Genomic DNA, 14,696 nt, shown 5'->3' with positions numbered 1-14,696 from the left:
CTTTTCCTCTTGATCACTTTCTCTGGCATGCTGTACTTTAGAGGCATGTGTTGCAAAATGCATTCACTGTATTTTCCTTTCTTTGGATATCAGCAACCACACTCTGTATCTGAAACAGATAAAGACTGCAAGCAATTTTAAATTCTAATCTCTGTGTTTTATAATTATAACACATTCTACACAGAATTAGGTACACTTTTACTGTGGGCTGGAAGATGCCAGAACTATAAAACACAGAGATTAGAATTAAAATTGCTTCCACATGGAAAGCAATCTGCTTCACTCTTAGGTTGGATTTAGTGTGTCCACTTATACATCACCAACAAAATACAGGACAAGGAAGGACATTGATGTAATAATAACAATAATTGCATATACTGATTTATGTGTATATGTATACGTCAAAGTTAGAAAGAAGTTTAGAATTTAAAATAGAAATGCAATACATCTCGCCATTGTGGGGAAGACTGTGGACCAGGTGACCCATGTGCCTGTTCATGTCTGCTGTCTTGGTACTAAATGCTGAAGTCGATTATTGCAGGTGGGATGGTCCAGCTGCTAAACTGGTTATGTCCGGTTGTTTACTGGGAAGGAAAGGGGGCAAGGCCCAAGGGAGGGTGGTGTGGATTTGTCTGGTCTGCTTTAAAAGAAAGAACCATGAGAAGGACAGCAGCAGTGGCCCACCTGAAGAGAGATAGCATGCTGGCTTTTATCCAATCCAGTCGGCGGCTTCTGACTAACAGTTGATGGGCAACGTCAAGTCTGCTACTGTCCCTTCTTGTGGTTCTTTATTTTTTAAAGCAGACCAGACAAATTCCCTGGAGGGTAAGGCTAGTCAATGGTTAGCTAACCCTGACGCATATTTCTGTCTCCAGCATGATTTGAATACCAGCTGCTGGAAGAGGAGGAAGCAAGTGAAGTTCTGCTCAGATCTTCTGGGCAGGTTTCCCAGAGGTATCATCGTTGGTCACTGTGAGAACAGGATGCTGGACTAGGATGGGCCACTGGCCTGATCCTGAAGGCTCATCCTTTGTTCTTCCGTGTCTTGCTTCAGAGTACAGTCCTCTGTGTAAAGTGTGACACATGACCACCCTATCTGCAATGTAACTGGCTGACTTTAAAACTTCAGCACACTTGCAAAGTGCAAAATTAGGAAGTCTTTTGCTTTGCATTCTGCTATTGCAACAGTCATGTGTGAGGAGGGCCTACAAAGGTGGTGGGTTGGGAGGAAAGCTTAGACACACTCAGCAATAGAACTGATACACAGTGTAAGAAACACACTTACCTGTTGTTGGACCAGTTTCCATTGGTGAGTGTGTGTAAGCTTTCAGTCTTCTAATTTAGGTAGAAGTCACTTTAGCAAGATGCATCACCTTACCTATTTTGTCTCTGGTGTTCTGGGACCAGCACAGGAGTAGCACTATATAACAAACAAAAGAAGTTGTTCAACACAGCAGGAATAGCCTTACCTATTTTGCTTCTCTTTCTATGGGACCAACCACTGTTGCATTCTTATGCCCTGATGTAGGAGAGTTCGGATAAGCCAGAAAGCTTGCTGATCTTGGATCAATGAAGCTAATAGCATGGCACCTTGGATTCTCGCATAAGGACAATGCGAAACGTCCAAGGCGAGAGCTAAAACTCCCCCTCCCCACTCCAAAAAGCCTGGCTTCATTTTGCATGGGAGAAAGCAAGAAGTCCCATGATCCCCAGCAGGAAATAGTGCTTCTTGCATTGTATCCACTTAAGGAGAGTCCTTGCAGGGCTTCTTACCCTCTGTTCACTCAACTTGACCCCTTTCGCATTCCTACAAAATGCTCAAAAAGGTCTGATTGTTTTTTTTGTGGGGGGGGGATCCTGGAGGGGCTCACATGTCATTAATCTCTCATTAACTAGTACTTCCCAAAGAGCTAGATATTGTGCTAGGCAGCCCATTGCATCTGAGTCTAGAAACTCAGCACCTTGCATACTTTATTTTGTTCTTCTTACTCGCACTTACCTGAGCTATTATTTCCTGCCAACATGGTTGGGACTAACAGAAGACCTTCCGAGTCTGCTAGACACAAGCGGTGGTCCTGGTGTGCCATCCCATTCCTGAGCTTTTATTGGCTCTCTGGAGGAAGATGCCCCATGGTGACCTCCTCTCTCTTGTTTTCCCAGCTTTGGTAGTGGCTCAGTGCTGTGGCTCCTGATCTTCAGCTCATCTAATGGTTCTACAAAAGAGGGAAAGGTCACAATTCATTATACCATGCAAATTGATTCCATCCATACTCTGATGCTTTTTTTTTTCCAGTTTAGTAATCAGCTAATTGAGCGCCACTGCAAATGCATGCCATAATCAATAGAGGACCACAATAAACAGACTTTATTAAAATTATAGTGGTAATTGAAGTTTGCATCAGAATAGCGGGGAACATCAGAATATAGAGAGAAATGCTACATGCAGGATTAGAAGGTTGCATTAAATGGTATTCCTGAAATCTTAGATAATACAAATACATTTCACAGGAAAGCTTTTGTGTGTTTGTTCTCCATAGGGAGAAATCCTGTTTTCATTTTCTTGAAAGTATGGTCACAATTCAGCATGGGTGTGCTTAACCAATGGGCCTAGTACTACCTAACCATGCCGGATTGTGACTAATCTTGTCTGCTTAATGCAAGAGTTGCCTGTGGGGTTCCTGTGGGTATCATTGTGCTTGCCAGTACCTCTTATGGTGCATACAAAAGTATATATCTCCCCATAAATCCTCATTCCACAGAGACGGTTTACTCTTCCTGCTCACTTCCTGTTTGCACTGGTTCAGCCTCTCCTACACTTGAACACACCCTTTCAGACATGCCCACATTGGATGCACTTGGATTGGACGCACACCTTCCCTTGCATTCTAAAGTGAAGAAAGGTGAAAAGAGCATTTCTCTGTGAGTGTGGACAGTGGTGGATGATGTAGCTGCCTTCTTTCCATGGGGGTGGGGATGACGAGGGCATGCAAATGCCGCCTTCATGCTCTCCAGCATCTCGCCAATCAAAATTGGGATACTAATTTTTTGATCCCAAGATCTCGTGAGAACCAGCTGACACGTGCAAGAGCATGAGAGCAAAAAATTGGCATCTTTTGGTCCAGCGCTCTGGCGCAAGCAATCTGACTCGCACCAGAACAAAAAACAGGACGTTCCAGGATCCAATCAGAAGCTGGGGTGGCTTCTGTAATTCCGGGGTGTCCCACTCAAATTGGGACAGTTGAGCAATATGCATCTTGTACTCCTGTCTCTTTTTGTGCTTTTGTGTAGAAGCTGTTTGCGTCAAGCTAACGCAGGTGGCGCTGTGGGTTAAACCACAGAGCCTAGGGCTTGCTGATCAGAAGGTCAGCAGCTCGAATCCCCCGCGACAGGGTGAGCTCCCATTGCTCGGAGTTGCACATAAAGCTGAAATCATGTATAGTCCAAACAACCCCCTGGAACCACCTCTAAATCAGCAATCCTATCTTCTGGAGCTGATGCACTGAATGGGTCTTAACCCTTCCCCTCCCCCCTTGCAAAGCTCTCTGCCACAGAGACTGGGCTTGCTGATCAGAAGGTCGGCGGTCCGAATCCCCGAGATGGGGTGAGCTCCCGTTGCTTGGTCCCAGCTCCTGCCCACCTAGCTGTTCGAAAGCACGTCAAAGTGCAAGTAGATAAATAGGCATCGTTCTGGCAGGAAGGTAAACGGCATTTCCGTGCGCTGCTCTGGTTCGCCGGAAGCGGCTTAGTCATGCTGGCCACATGACCCGGAAGCTGTACGCCGGCTCCCTCAGCCAGTAACTCAAGATGAGCACCGCAACCCCAGAGTCAGACATGACTGGACCTAATGGTCAGGTCCTAACCCCCACAGCAGCCTTTTTCTGATTGGCATCCATGGCACTTCCTCAAAATTCCAAATGTGCCCACTGGCCCCCAAAGGTTGGCTACTTCTGGCTTAATATTATTCCTTTCAGAGCTTTCCATGCAAGAACACGGCCTTAGTCTAGGGTCATCAATGTGGTGACTTTCAGTTGTTGTTGAACTGCAGTTCCCATCACCTCTAACTGTTTTGTTCTGTTTTAATCTGGTTTTAATCTAGGTGTTTTTTTTTGAGATTTCACTGAACACCAGTGTTGAATTTTTATGTAATGCTCAAGAGATTTCAGTTATTTATAAACAATTTATAACACTTAATATAAATAAACAACCCAATTCTACTCCTTCTCCAGTTGCTTTTAAGCTTAAAATAATAGTATTTGCAGAAACATTATGCATTTCTGTTTCACCCGTCCTCCCATAGGAAACCAGGGCAGTTATGCAACATCAGGGGGGGAAAACTTTACAATAATTAAAAATCTAAAAACTGCATCTCTAAAAGATGAAAACATAACAAATAAAAACAACAGTTGGCTGGAAAACATTAGCCAAAATCACTATCTCTATTTAGCGGCAAAATGTGCGGAACATTGTGCTTTGGGGGGGGGGAATCACTGGGCGTATTAGATTCTTGGCTGGAAAAGCTAAACTGGACTTACTTAGATATTATGTGAATAAACCACAGAGAAATATAGAATCATAGAATTGGATTGGAAGGGACCATGAGGGTCATCTAGTCCAACTCCCTGCAATACAGGAATCTTCTGCCCAATGCAAGACTCAAACCCACAACCTTCAGATTAAGAGTCTCATGCTTTACCAACTGAGCTATCTTGTGGGCTCTTTTGCCACTTTATGGCCACTTTTGCCACTTTTGCCACTGACTTGCATGTCAGTAATGAACAATTGCACCAGTCTCTTCCATCAGCCTTATCATATATATGGAAAATATAATTTTTGAGCTGCATGCCTTTTCAACCCCTTATTGACTTTGTTACAAAAATATTGTGATTAATTTATGTAATCTAAGGTATACCTGAGGGATGCGGGTGGTGCTGTGGGTTAAACCACAGAGCCTAGGGCTTGCTGATCAGAAGGTCAGCGGTTCGAATCCCCGCGACAGGGTGAGCTCCCGTTGCTCGGTCCCTGCTCCTGCCAACCTAGCAGTTCGAAAGAACGTCAAAGTGCAAGTAGATAAATAGGTACCGTTCTGGTGGGGAAGGTAAACGGTGTTTCCGTGCACTGCTCTGGTTCGCCAGAAGCGGCTTAGTCATGCTGGCCACGTGACCCGGAAGCTGTACGCCGGCTCCCTCAGCCAGTAACTCAAGATGAGCACCGCAACCCCAGAGTCAGACACGACTGGACCTAATGGTCAGGGGTCCCTTTACCTTTAAGGTATACCTGATATATATATTTTTCTGTAGGGTACTTCATCCTGATCTTATCTGATTTGACCTTTTTAAAATCTTTTTCTTGGTACTGTTTTGCATTATTTTCATAAAAAACACAATTAAAAATATTACACCAAAAGCAGGAATTCCCTGACAGTCCATGTCCTCGGAGCCATTGCCTCCTCAAATGAAAGATGTACCATGCCACTCTAAATGGCCATAGCTTCCCCCAAAGAATCCTGGGAATTGTTGTTTGTTAAGGTTTCTGAGAATTGCTTGGAGAATCCTACTCCTTTTGTAAGGCTACAATAACCACAGTGGTTTAACAGCCAATCTCTCTCCCCAGAAAACTCCATGAGAAGCACAGGGCTTTCTTAAACTCCTAACAACACTCAGCACCCTTAACAAACTATAGTTCCCAGGATGTGGGAAACCACAACTGACTAAAGGGTAGGGCGGTTCATAAAAAACATTTTTTTTGAAAATGCCTGCTACACTAGGGATGTAGTGGCTATACAGTGGTACCTCAAGTTAAGAACTTAATTTGTTCTGGAGGTCTGTTCTTAACCTGAAAATGTTTCTTAACCTGAGGTACCACTTTAGCTAATGGGGCCTCCCGCTGCTGCACAATTTCTGTTCTCATCATGAAGCAAGGTTCTTAACCCGAGGTACTATTTCTGGGTTAGCGGAGTCTGTAACCTGAAGCGTCTGTACCCCGAGGTACCACTGTATCTGGAATTTCATGCATATCAGTTAATATCTTGACCTTCCTCCATGAAAATAGCTGTTTGCTTGGCCGTTTTCCTATGTCATGGAGGCTGAAATTCCAATTCAGTGGAGCAGGGTCAATATATTAACTGATATGCATGAAATTTCAGATATGGCTATATAATCCCTAGTGTAGTAAGACTGTTAGAGCAGGCATTTATTTATTTTTTTAAAAAAGTTTTTTTATAAACTGTCCTACTAAAGTGGCATGATACTGCTTTAAACCGTGTGGTGCAGATAGCCAAACTTTGCAGCATTTCACTACAAAACAAAAGCGTAGGTTGGGATGCAGATGTAATATCAACATTGCAAGATAACCTCCCAGTATTGAGGGCTGAACGATGATACGGATGGAAAGGATGAAGATGGGGGCTCTGGGATGGGTTTTATTTGTATCCCACCTTTCCTTGTGGTGGAAATACATCCCCCCCCCCCGTTTTATCCTCATAAAAACCCTGTGAGGGAGGTCAGGTGGAGGGACAGTGACTGACCCAAAGTCAGTGAGCTTCAGAAGCTTGACTGGAGAACGAACTCCCTGTGTTGCCCAGGAAGATGAAAGGCTCAATAGGGAACAATGAGGACAATAATACTTAGCATTTGTGCAATATTTTAGAGCATTCGAAACACTTCACATGCTAGATCTCAGTAATTGTACGGAATATCTAAGCCTTGCCGTGCACTTCCAACAGAAAATTTGCAGTCCAGTCCTAGCAATGTTTACAAGTAAGTTCCACTGAGTTCAATAGGACCCACTTCCTTCCTAATATGCATGCTTACGATGTCAACAGGGGATGTCTGAGGCGGCCCCACCTTGCCGCCCTGGGCTCCTTTGGGAAAGACAAGATATAAAAGCAATAAATAATAATAGCAGCCTCATAGTCAAAGCTCTGGGTCAGGCCCTACCTTGCTTTGAAGTGTCCCTGCCTTAGACCCTGCATAGGAGAAATATTTGCAAATCCAAATATTCAGTCCTCCCATTGACTTTCATTGGTAAAATCAAAACAATGAACTGCTTGTTTTTGCAATTGGTACCTGATATTTGGAGACATTGTAGCCCCTCAAGGGAGGGGTTTAATCCTACAATTCGTCAGATAGGTAGGCCCAGCAGTCTCTCCCCCCCCCCCTGCTAGCCACTATCTCATGACTTCATGCTTCCTGAACTCCATGGTTGATCACCTAAGCCTCTTGAGGATTGGAAATTGAGAGCTAGCTGGGATGTTCCAAGAGCTAGCTGAACTTCCCAAGGTCCCTGGCCAACACTGTAACCACTACACCATAGTGGCTTTCAACAGGAACTATTGAAAAAGACAGCATGGCTGGGAGTAGAAGGAGCAGCATGGCATGTGGGTAGAAAGAGGGCAAGGGAGTGAGATCTGTGGTGCAAAATAAGAGGCATTGCAAAACTGGCCCTTATCCAAGTGACAGTGATTTCTGCTTTCCATTACAAGCCATTTGGCTTGCTATCCAGAACACTTCTCCAATACTCCATCAGAACCCTTTGGGTAAAATGTTGCATGTCGAAAACACATCCTTGGTAGTGTTAACCAATTCTGTTAATCAATTCTTGAGACCATTCTTGTGCACAAAAATCTGTTTGCAGTTGACAGGTCAGTTAATATATTTACATGACAAGCTTCATTTCTGTAGTTATCTAAAAACTAATAAAGCTAAAAGAAATGAAACAGTCTGGATCAGTCTGCCATCTCACACGGCCCATTCTTTGCCTAAAGAACATTGTTATTGGATGATATTTATCAGCAACACAAAAGCACAACTTTTAAAACATTGCTATTTTCCAAACCCTATAAGAAGGAGGAAAAAAACATAAACCAAGGGAAATTACATTTTCAGAGAGCATCATTCAGGAGACCTTTCCATTGTCTGGACGTGCAGTGGTGAACTTTTTCCCCGGATTTAATATTCTTTGATGAATATGAAAAGATAATTTTGTGTGCCCACGCTCTGAAATCTCCCACATCTGAAGCAAAGGTTGCCTTCTTTTCTGTGGTCCAATTCATCACACCTCTACAAACAATCTGGGGCTGTGCTTGCCACACATATCAGCACAGATAAAGTTTTGTGAGTAATAATAAAGTTTCAGCTCAGCTGCAGCAACTAGAGCAGTAGAAATTATATCATCAGAGCAAATTCCACCATTGCAGCTCTGCTGGTGCAAAGCACTTTGATGCATGCAATGGCACTTCCTTTCCTGTCCCTGCCACCCATCCCAGCACCCTCAAAATAAGCTCTGGAGCAAATTTGTGGGTTGAGGGGCAGGAGCAGGAGAAGGAATGGAAGTCCTGTTGCATAGCATTGGACACCGACGTGTACTTCAGGGTATATTGCATCACAAAATACATACTTCATATTTATTTTTATATGCGAAGATCTTGAAATGTATTTTTTAATTGAATTTGTATTTCATAAAACATTTGGATACCTTTTCTGTGCCAAGAACTATGTCACAAATTCTGGAGAAATGCGAAATCTGAATAATAAGTACATTCCAACTGACACGTGCAGGTCAGATCACTTCCCACTGGAATTCATAGGAAAGGGATTCCTCAGGCACCTCAACCTGTTGCATCCCTCATTGGTTAAAGGTAAAGGTAAAGGTACCCCTGACCATTAGGTCCAGTCATGTCCGACTCTGGGGTTGCGGCACTCATCTTGCGTTACTGGCCGAGGGAGCCGGTGTACAGCTTCCGGGTCATGTGGCCAGCATGACTAAGCCATTTCTGGTAAACCAGAGCAGCACATGGAAACGCCGTTTACCTTCCCGCTGGAGCGGTACCTATTTATCTACTTGCACTTTGACGTGCTTTCGAACTGCTAGGTGGGCAGGAGCTGGGACCAAGCAACGGGAGCTCACCCCGTCGTGGGGATTCGAATCGCCGACCTTCTGATCGGCAAGCCCTAGGCTCTGTGGTTTAACCCACAGCGCCACCTGCGTCCCCCCTCGTTGGTTACTAGGCTTTTAAATGGGAGAGGCAGAGTCTGGTGGGAGAGGGCATGTAGGCTCTGTACAAACTGTGAATTCCATTTAATAAGCTACAGCTTAAAACAAAAGCAAGCTGATAAATCAAAGCTGTGGAATTGCTTAATCTAAAAACTCTCTCATTGAAATGAATGTACTCTACCTAGTCAGTCTCACACGCCTCCTAAGCACATATTAATTCTGGAGCCTGGCTGTTATAATGCTGAGTGACAAACAGCAAAAATCTCTTTTAAGGCGGCGGAAAAGCACAATCGAAGGAACTGCAAATGAGGGCAAATCTCAGCTAGTCTTCTATAAGTAATCCAAAATGTATCAGATAACAATGCATGTATTATTCATTCATCTTTGTCCCCTGTCTGTTATAAATCTAAATAAATCATAAATCACCTTTGCAGAAAGCAATTTTTATTTATTTATTTAGAAAGATAATGAGAGCCAGTTTTGCCAAACTATATTACTAATATGAAAGGTACTTTTGAGCAGCACTGCAAAACAAGGTCACACTGACCTGTGGTGAAATTTAGCATACTGAATGGCTCTGAACCCATCCACTGAATGGTTTCTGAGTCGTCCCCCGGGAGCTGATTTATACAACTACCCAGTACCTGGGAAGTCACCATATTTTCTTGTTGATGGGTTTTGGAATGATAAAGCAGTCTGATAAATACTGGCCTTTATGTCAGTATCATGATTCATGATGTCCTGGTTGTAGCACCTTGAAATATATCAAATCATATTCATTTATTTTTATTTAGGTAATATAGGCTTTGTGGAAAGATTGCCCCATGGACATCAGTTCAGCACCAAATGTTGGGTGCATCCAGCAACCATTAAAAACATGCTTTGAAACATCCTCTTTTTCATGGGTAGAGTGTCATAGCGAACCATAGTTAAAAGTAGAAGTTGACAGATGTGTCCCGCTTTTTTGCTCTTCAGAATGTGGCGCCCCAATTTCCTGACTATTAATACTAGCTCCTGACATTGATTGTTAGTGCAACTGATACAGATGCTTTATTGACATGGTATGTATTGATATACGTTGTTATATGTCATTTGTTTATTTGCACTGCAATTCTTTTAAATGAAAGCTGGTTTATTCTTTTTATTTTTATTTTTTTTAATGCATATTTCCATGCACACTACACTTATAAGAATCAGCCCCAGGTTTCTTAAAGGGATGTTCATCCACATGCCTCTACTTTTAAAGGGATGCACATCTAAATGCACACCTCCATTCTGCTCCAGCTTACTCATTTTATACAACTGGGCTGGTTCAAAGAGCATCACTTTGGTTTACTTGACAATAGAGACATGGTCTTTCTCCCTGCAAATAGTTTCTTACCCATTCCAAAAGCTCCTATTTTGCACCCTGCATTTCACACTAATCTACATGCACTGCACATACAGCTTCAGCTAAGACCTGAATGAGTCCTAATCAAGTTGATTTGATTCTGGGAACCAACCTTTGAATAGATCCTTTGATTTCCCACCCTGTAGCCACTGCCAGCTGCAGCCGCCATCTTTTCACTTGTCCTTTGCTGCTGCCGCCACCATCTTACCATTATTTAGATCATATGGGCCATGCTCCAAAGAAACAAAAAACAAAAAAAATAGTTGAGTCAAAGGATGTAAGTGCCTTTAACTCTCTGGTGGATTGCCTTGGCACATATGTGCACAATACGTTTTAAATGGCCATTGTAAGGGAACGTCTATAGGAGCTCTTTCAAATGTAATGCACTTTGATTGTAATATTGAAAAATCTCTGCATTCATTAGCAAATTGGCAGGCATTGGCATGCCAGCTGCAAATCAAATACATTATTCTGTAACATTTAGATGCATATCATAGTTTTAAAAATGCTACATATTAAAATCTGCAGCTACAAATATAAAGTATTATTCAATTTTGAAATCAGAGAGAGCAGACCTCTGTTCTATGAATGGATATAATTTCTTCAGGAAATGTATAGAGATATATGACTACATTTATTGTAACTAAAATAAATGTATTATGGACCTTATTGTCCAAAACCAGACATTTTAGGGCTATTTATTTATTTTATTAATATTCTTATTCTTAGAGATAAATCTGTTATTCAATAGGCATGAAATGGAATCTTGAACTCACATTTCCCAATGCATCTCTTGCAATTTTGTATAAAGGTATTCTGCAACTGCTGTGACATATCTGTATCTTACAAGGTAAATGCTCAGTCAATGAAACCTGATGTTGACAGCAGTAGAAATATATACAGTAGGTTGGGATTCAAAGCATAGCTTGAAGATTGTCAAAAGGCTTGGCTATGCCTGCTGCCCAGTGAAACTGTTGGCTTTCTTCCCACCAATGAAGCCTTTTCACAAACTACAGTGGTACCTTGGTTCTCGAACTCAGTCCATTCTGGAAGTCCATTCAACTTCCAAAACGTTTCAAAACCAAGGCACACCTTCTACCGGTAATTGGCTGATTGGCCTTGGAACGGATTGGCTGACAGCCGAAACAAATGTTTGGCTTCCAAAAAATGTTCGCAAACTGGAACACTTAGTTCCAGGTTTGCAGCGTTCAGGAGCTGATTTGTTCATCAACTAAGCTGTTTGGGAACCAAGGTACCACTGTACTTCGAAAAGCCCCCTCCATATCAGAAGAGGTTTCCCATGAAGGATAGGTAGCTAATCCTAGATAAACACAAGTTTCAAACCTCCTTTTGTACATAGAATTAATTACGCAATTCTGTAGATTGTACTGTAAACCAACCTTTGATCCTCAGATGAAAGGGTAGTCTAGAAATTCAACAAATAAATAAATAATAGATGGCCATATATATGAACCAATTTATGTGGTCAGAACTGGCATCCCATCTACTGCATCCTTCTGGACCAGAACAGATTACATTATCAGATTCATCACATTCAAAGGACTCTCTCCTCGTCACCCCCTCATTGTAAAAGCCAAACTTTTTTGAATAAGGCAACAGCCCTTTCATCATGAACCCGGACTCAGATTCCCATTCTTTAGGAGAAGAGGCTGAGAACCCTGAACTTGAAGGGGAAAGCAATGCAGGGCCAACCTTGGAAGAGTTTCCAGCCCCAGAAGCACTTTCACTGGACAAGCCTGTGTGGTTAGTACCCCTCCAGCCCCACAATGTGACACCGCTGTCCTTGGACTTGGAAGACTCCATTGTAGAAATCCCAGTGATAGCAGAGCTCAGCCACACAGTTACAATAGGAGACAACTGAAGCAAGTTGGGCCCCTTTAAATGAAGAAGCACCGTCCCGTGCAGTTAGGGCTACTATTGCTCTATAAGGATCCGTTTGTTGCTTCAGCAATGGCAGAGCTCTGTGTCCCATAGCAAAGCCTGAGCACTTCATTAAGCCTGACCTTTAACTTGCCTCATGCCTGAGCCTTGCCTAAGATCTCAGAAAGTGTTTGCTCCCTGCTGAAACAACTCCTCCTACTACAGATGGGCAGCTTCAGCCTGTGATCTGCCCATGGTACTGATCAGCTCTGCCCCTAGTTTATATGATTCTCCTCAACCAGCAGAGTCTTGCCCTTGCTGGCTTTGACATTTGCTTTGTTCAAGTTTACGTTCACTTTACCTATTGAAACCTAACCTTGATTAACGTGACCTAAGTGACCATGCTTCATTGGCCACTATGCTACCTGATTAAGAAGTGCCACAATAGTATTTTATTTCCCTAGAGCTCAGAGCCTAGCCAGAGCAAGACAGGACAAGTTCCTTTCCCTGTTTCAGTGTTGCTGCCTATTCAGTTACCTTCTCTAACCTTCTGTGCACTGCTATAGACTGCATCTAAAGGGATAAGGCAACTGAATAAGCAATGGTGATGATTTCAAGGGAGTGGATACATTCCAGAAAAGGGTCCCAGTAACAACACATTGACTAGAGTTTCCCATGCCCCAGTTCTGGAGTTGATGCTGAATGTGGATGGTCAGGAACTTCTCATTCTCACTATGTCTGAGAAACAAACTGGTTGGGTGAGATAGAACACGAAGCTGCCTCATACCAAGCAGATTATTTGGTCCATCCAGCTGAGTATTGTTGATTAGAAGTCTCCCTGGAAGGGATCTCACTCCCAATATCTGTTTTTGATCAGAGATGCCAGGGATTGAACTTGGGACCTTCTGGATGCAAACCATGTGCTATGTCACTCAGTTACAGTCCTTCCTACAAAGTGTTTGCACACACACACACACCCCGGGTGTGTATGTGTGTGCTGGAACATAGGAAAGATTTAGTAAGGGAGGAAATCAATGATACAACTCCCTCCCTCTGAACATCATCTGTACCATATAATCCACATCAATAAGTGCCTTACACTTCAAAGATTTAGTTGCTAGTACCATTTACTTAGTATGGTTTGGAAAATTAGCAGTAAGTTAGTTCCTCCTAAAAAAATTTTTTGTTTGCCATGGCCCTGAATGTGTCCCTCTTCTATTTGTAGCTCTCACGAACAGAGCAAAGCCAATCAGCCATGCAACATGTTCACACTGGCACACTGCAGACATTTGTTGTCTTTTCAGTCATTCCTTGCTGAGATTGTAACTTCTGGAAATCTGTTGGATAAATTGCAACTCAAGCTTGAGCAGTTGAGTAAACAAAGAGGAAAAATAAAGAAGTCTGTGTGCATCAGTGTCAAACAGCAGCTGCCTTGAACAACAATAAATAAAAAGAAACCCAAAATTACATTTGTTACATAATTAGGTTCCCTTCACTGATTCTATGTCCTCTTGCAGCATGAAGGCAAATTGATTTTTTTATGATGATCCTAAATTCATCAAAGAGTAGCAAACACAAAATCAGACTCCCAATGAGGAAGCCTTTCCAGAACAGATTATTTTTTGTATCCATTCTGCACAGACCTCATGTGCATCCACCTTGTGTGTGGCTGAAAGAGTGAATGGCTGTACCCATGTTCATACCCAAAGCATAGATGGTGGAACTTGAACAAACAAAGTCACTTGTACATACATTCATTTGTGTGAACTACTGAACATGTAGCAACTATTTATCTGTGCACAGCTTTATTTTCCAAATTACAGCAACAGCAATTTAAACGTCGTGCAATCTGCCTACCCAGCATGTGGTGTTGATCATTAGCATTTTGTAGTATTTCCCACTTGACTATTTCTGACTCATTCCCACTGTAAGGCAGACTGGGATTTCTGCTGGGAACTTGCTTAAATCAGAATGCTTAATTAAACGGGCTGAAGGTATGAACAAAGAAAATGAACGTGTGTACAATGATGAATCTGCATTTGGGTAACCCCAGGTGTATATGTTGATTGTATGTGCATTCCCATTCCTTCGTCTATCCCCACTTTGTGGATAGGATGGGGGCCACTCAAGAGTTAAAAGAAGGACAAAGAAGGAGACAGGAAGCATGGTGGTTGGAAGGTATCTGTTTCATGTCGAACAACCAATAAGAGGCAGATCAGATCAGCAGCCAAGTCACCCAGCTCTCTTCCTTTCCCCCCACTAAAGTGGTGTTGTTAGAGGCATGACACTCCAGCCTAGTAAGCTGAAGATTTTTACACTGTTACAAAGCAGAGTGAGCTAGTTCAGTGCTATACAAGCACAACATGAATCTTAGGGCTTTATTCAACGTAGCGCTAATGCAAACGTTCCATCAGTCAACAGAATGTTCTCCACC

The 14,696-nt window shown here is 42.7% G+C and overlaps 1 protein-coding gene across 1 annotated transcript in view; it reads right to left on the bottom strand.

Moving 5' to 3' along the window:
• The window catches only part of NYAP2 (neuronal tyrosine-phosphorylated phosphoinositide-3-kinase adaptor 2), a 134,991-nt gene that overhangs the window by 27,957 nt on the left and 92,338 nt on the right, over positions 1–14,696 (bottom strand). The window contains 3 exon segments of the mRNA XM_033150273.1: positions 1,379–1,420; positions 2,000–2,030; positions 2,032–2,213. Coding sequence (XP_033006164.1) covers positions 1,379–1,420; positions 2,000–2,030; positions 2,032–2,213 — 255 coding nt within the window.

This window comes from Lacerta agilis, chromosome 5, assembly GCF_009819535.1.
Source record: "Lacerta agilis isolate rLacAgi1 chromosome 5, rLacAgi1.pri, whole genome shotgun sequence".
NCBI lineage: Eukaryota > Metazoa > Chordata > Lepidosauria > Squamata > Lacertidae > Lacerta > Lacerta agilis.
The sequence above is the reverse complement of the archived record's forward strand: the minus strand, read 5'-3'. Positions and strand labels throughout refer to the sequence as shown.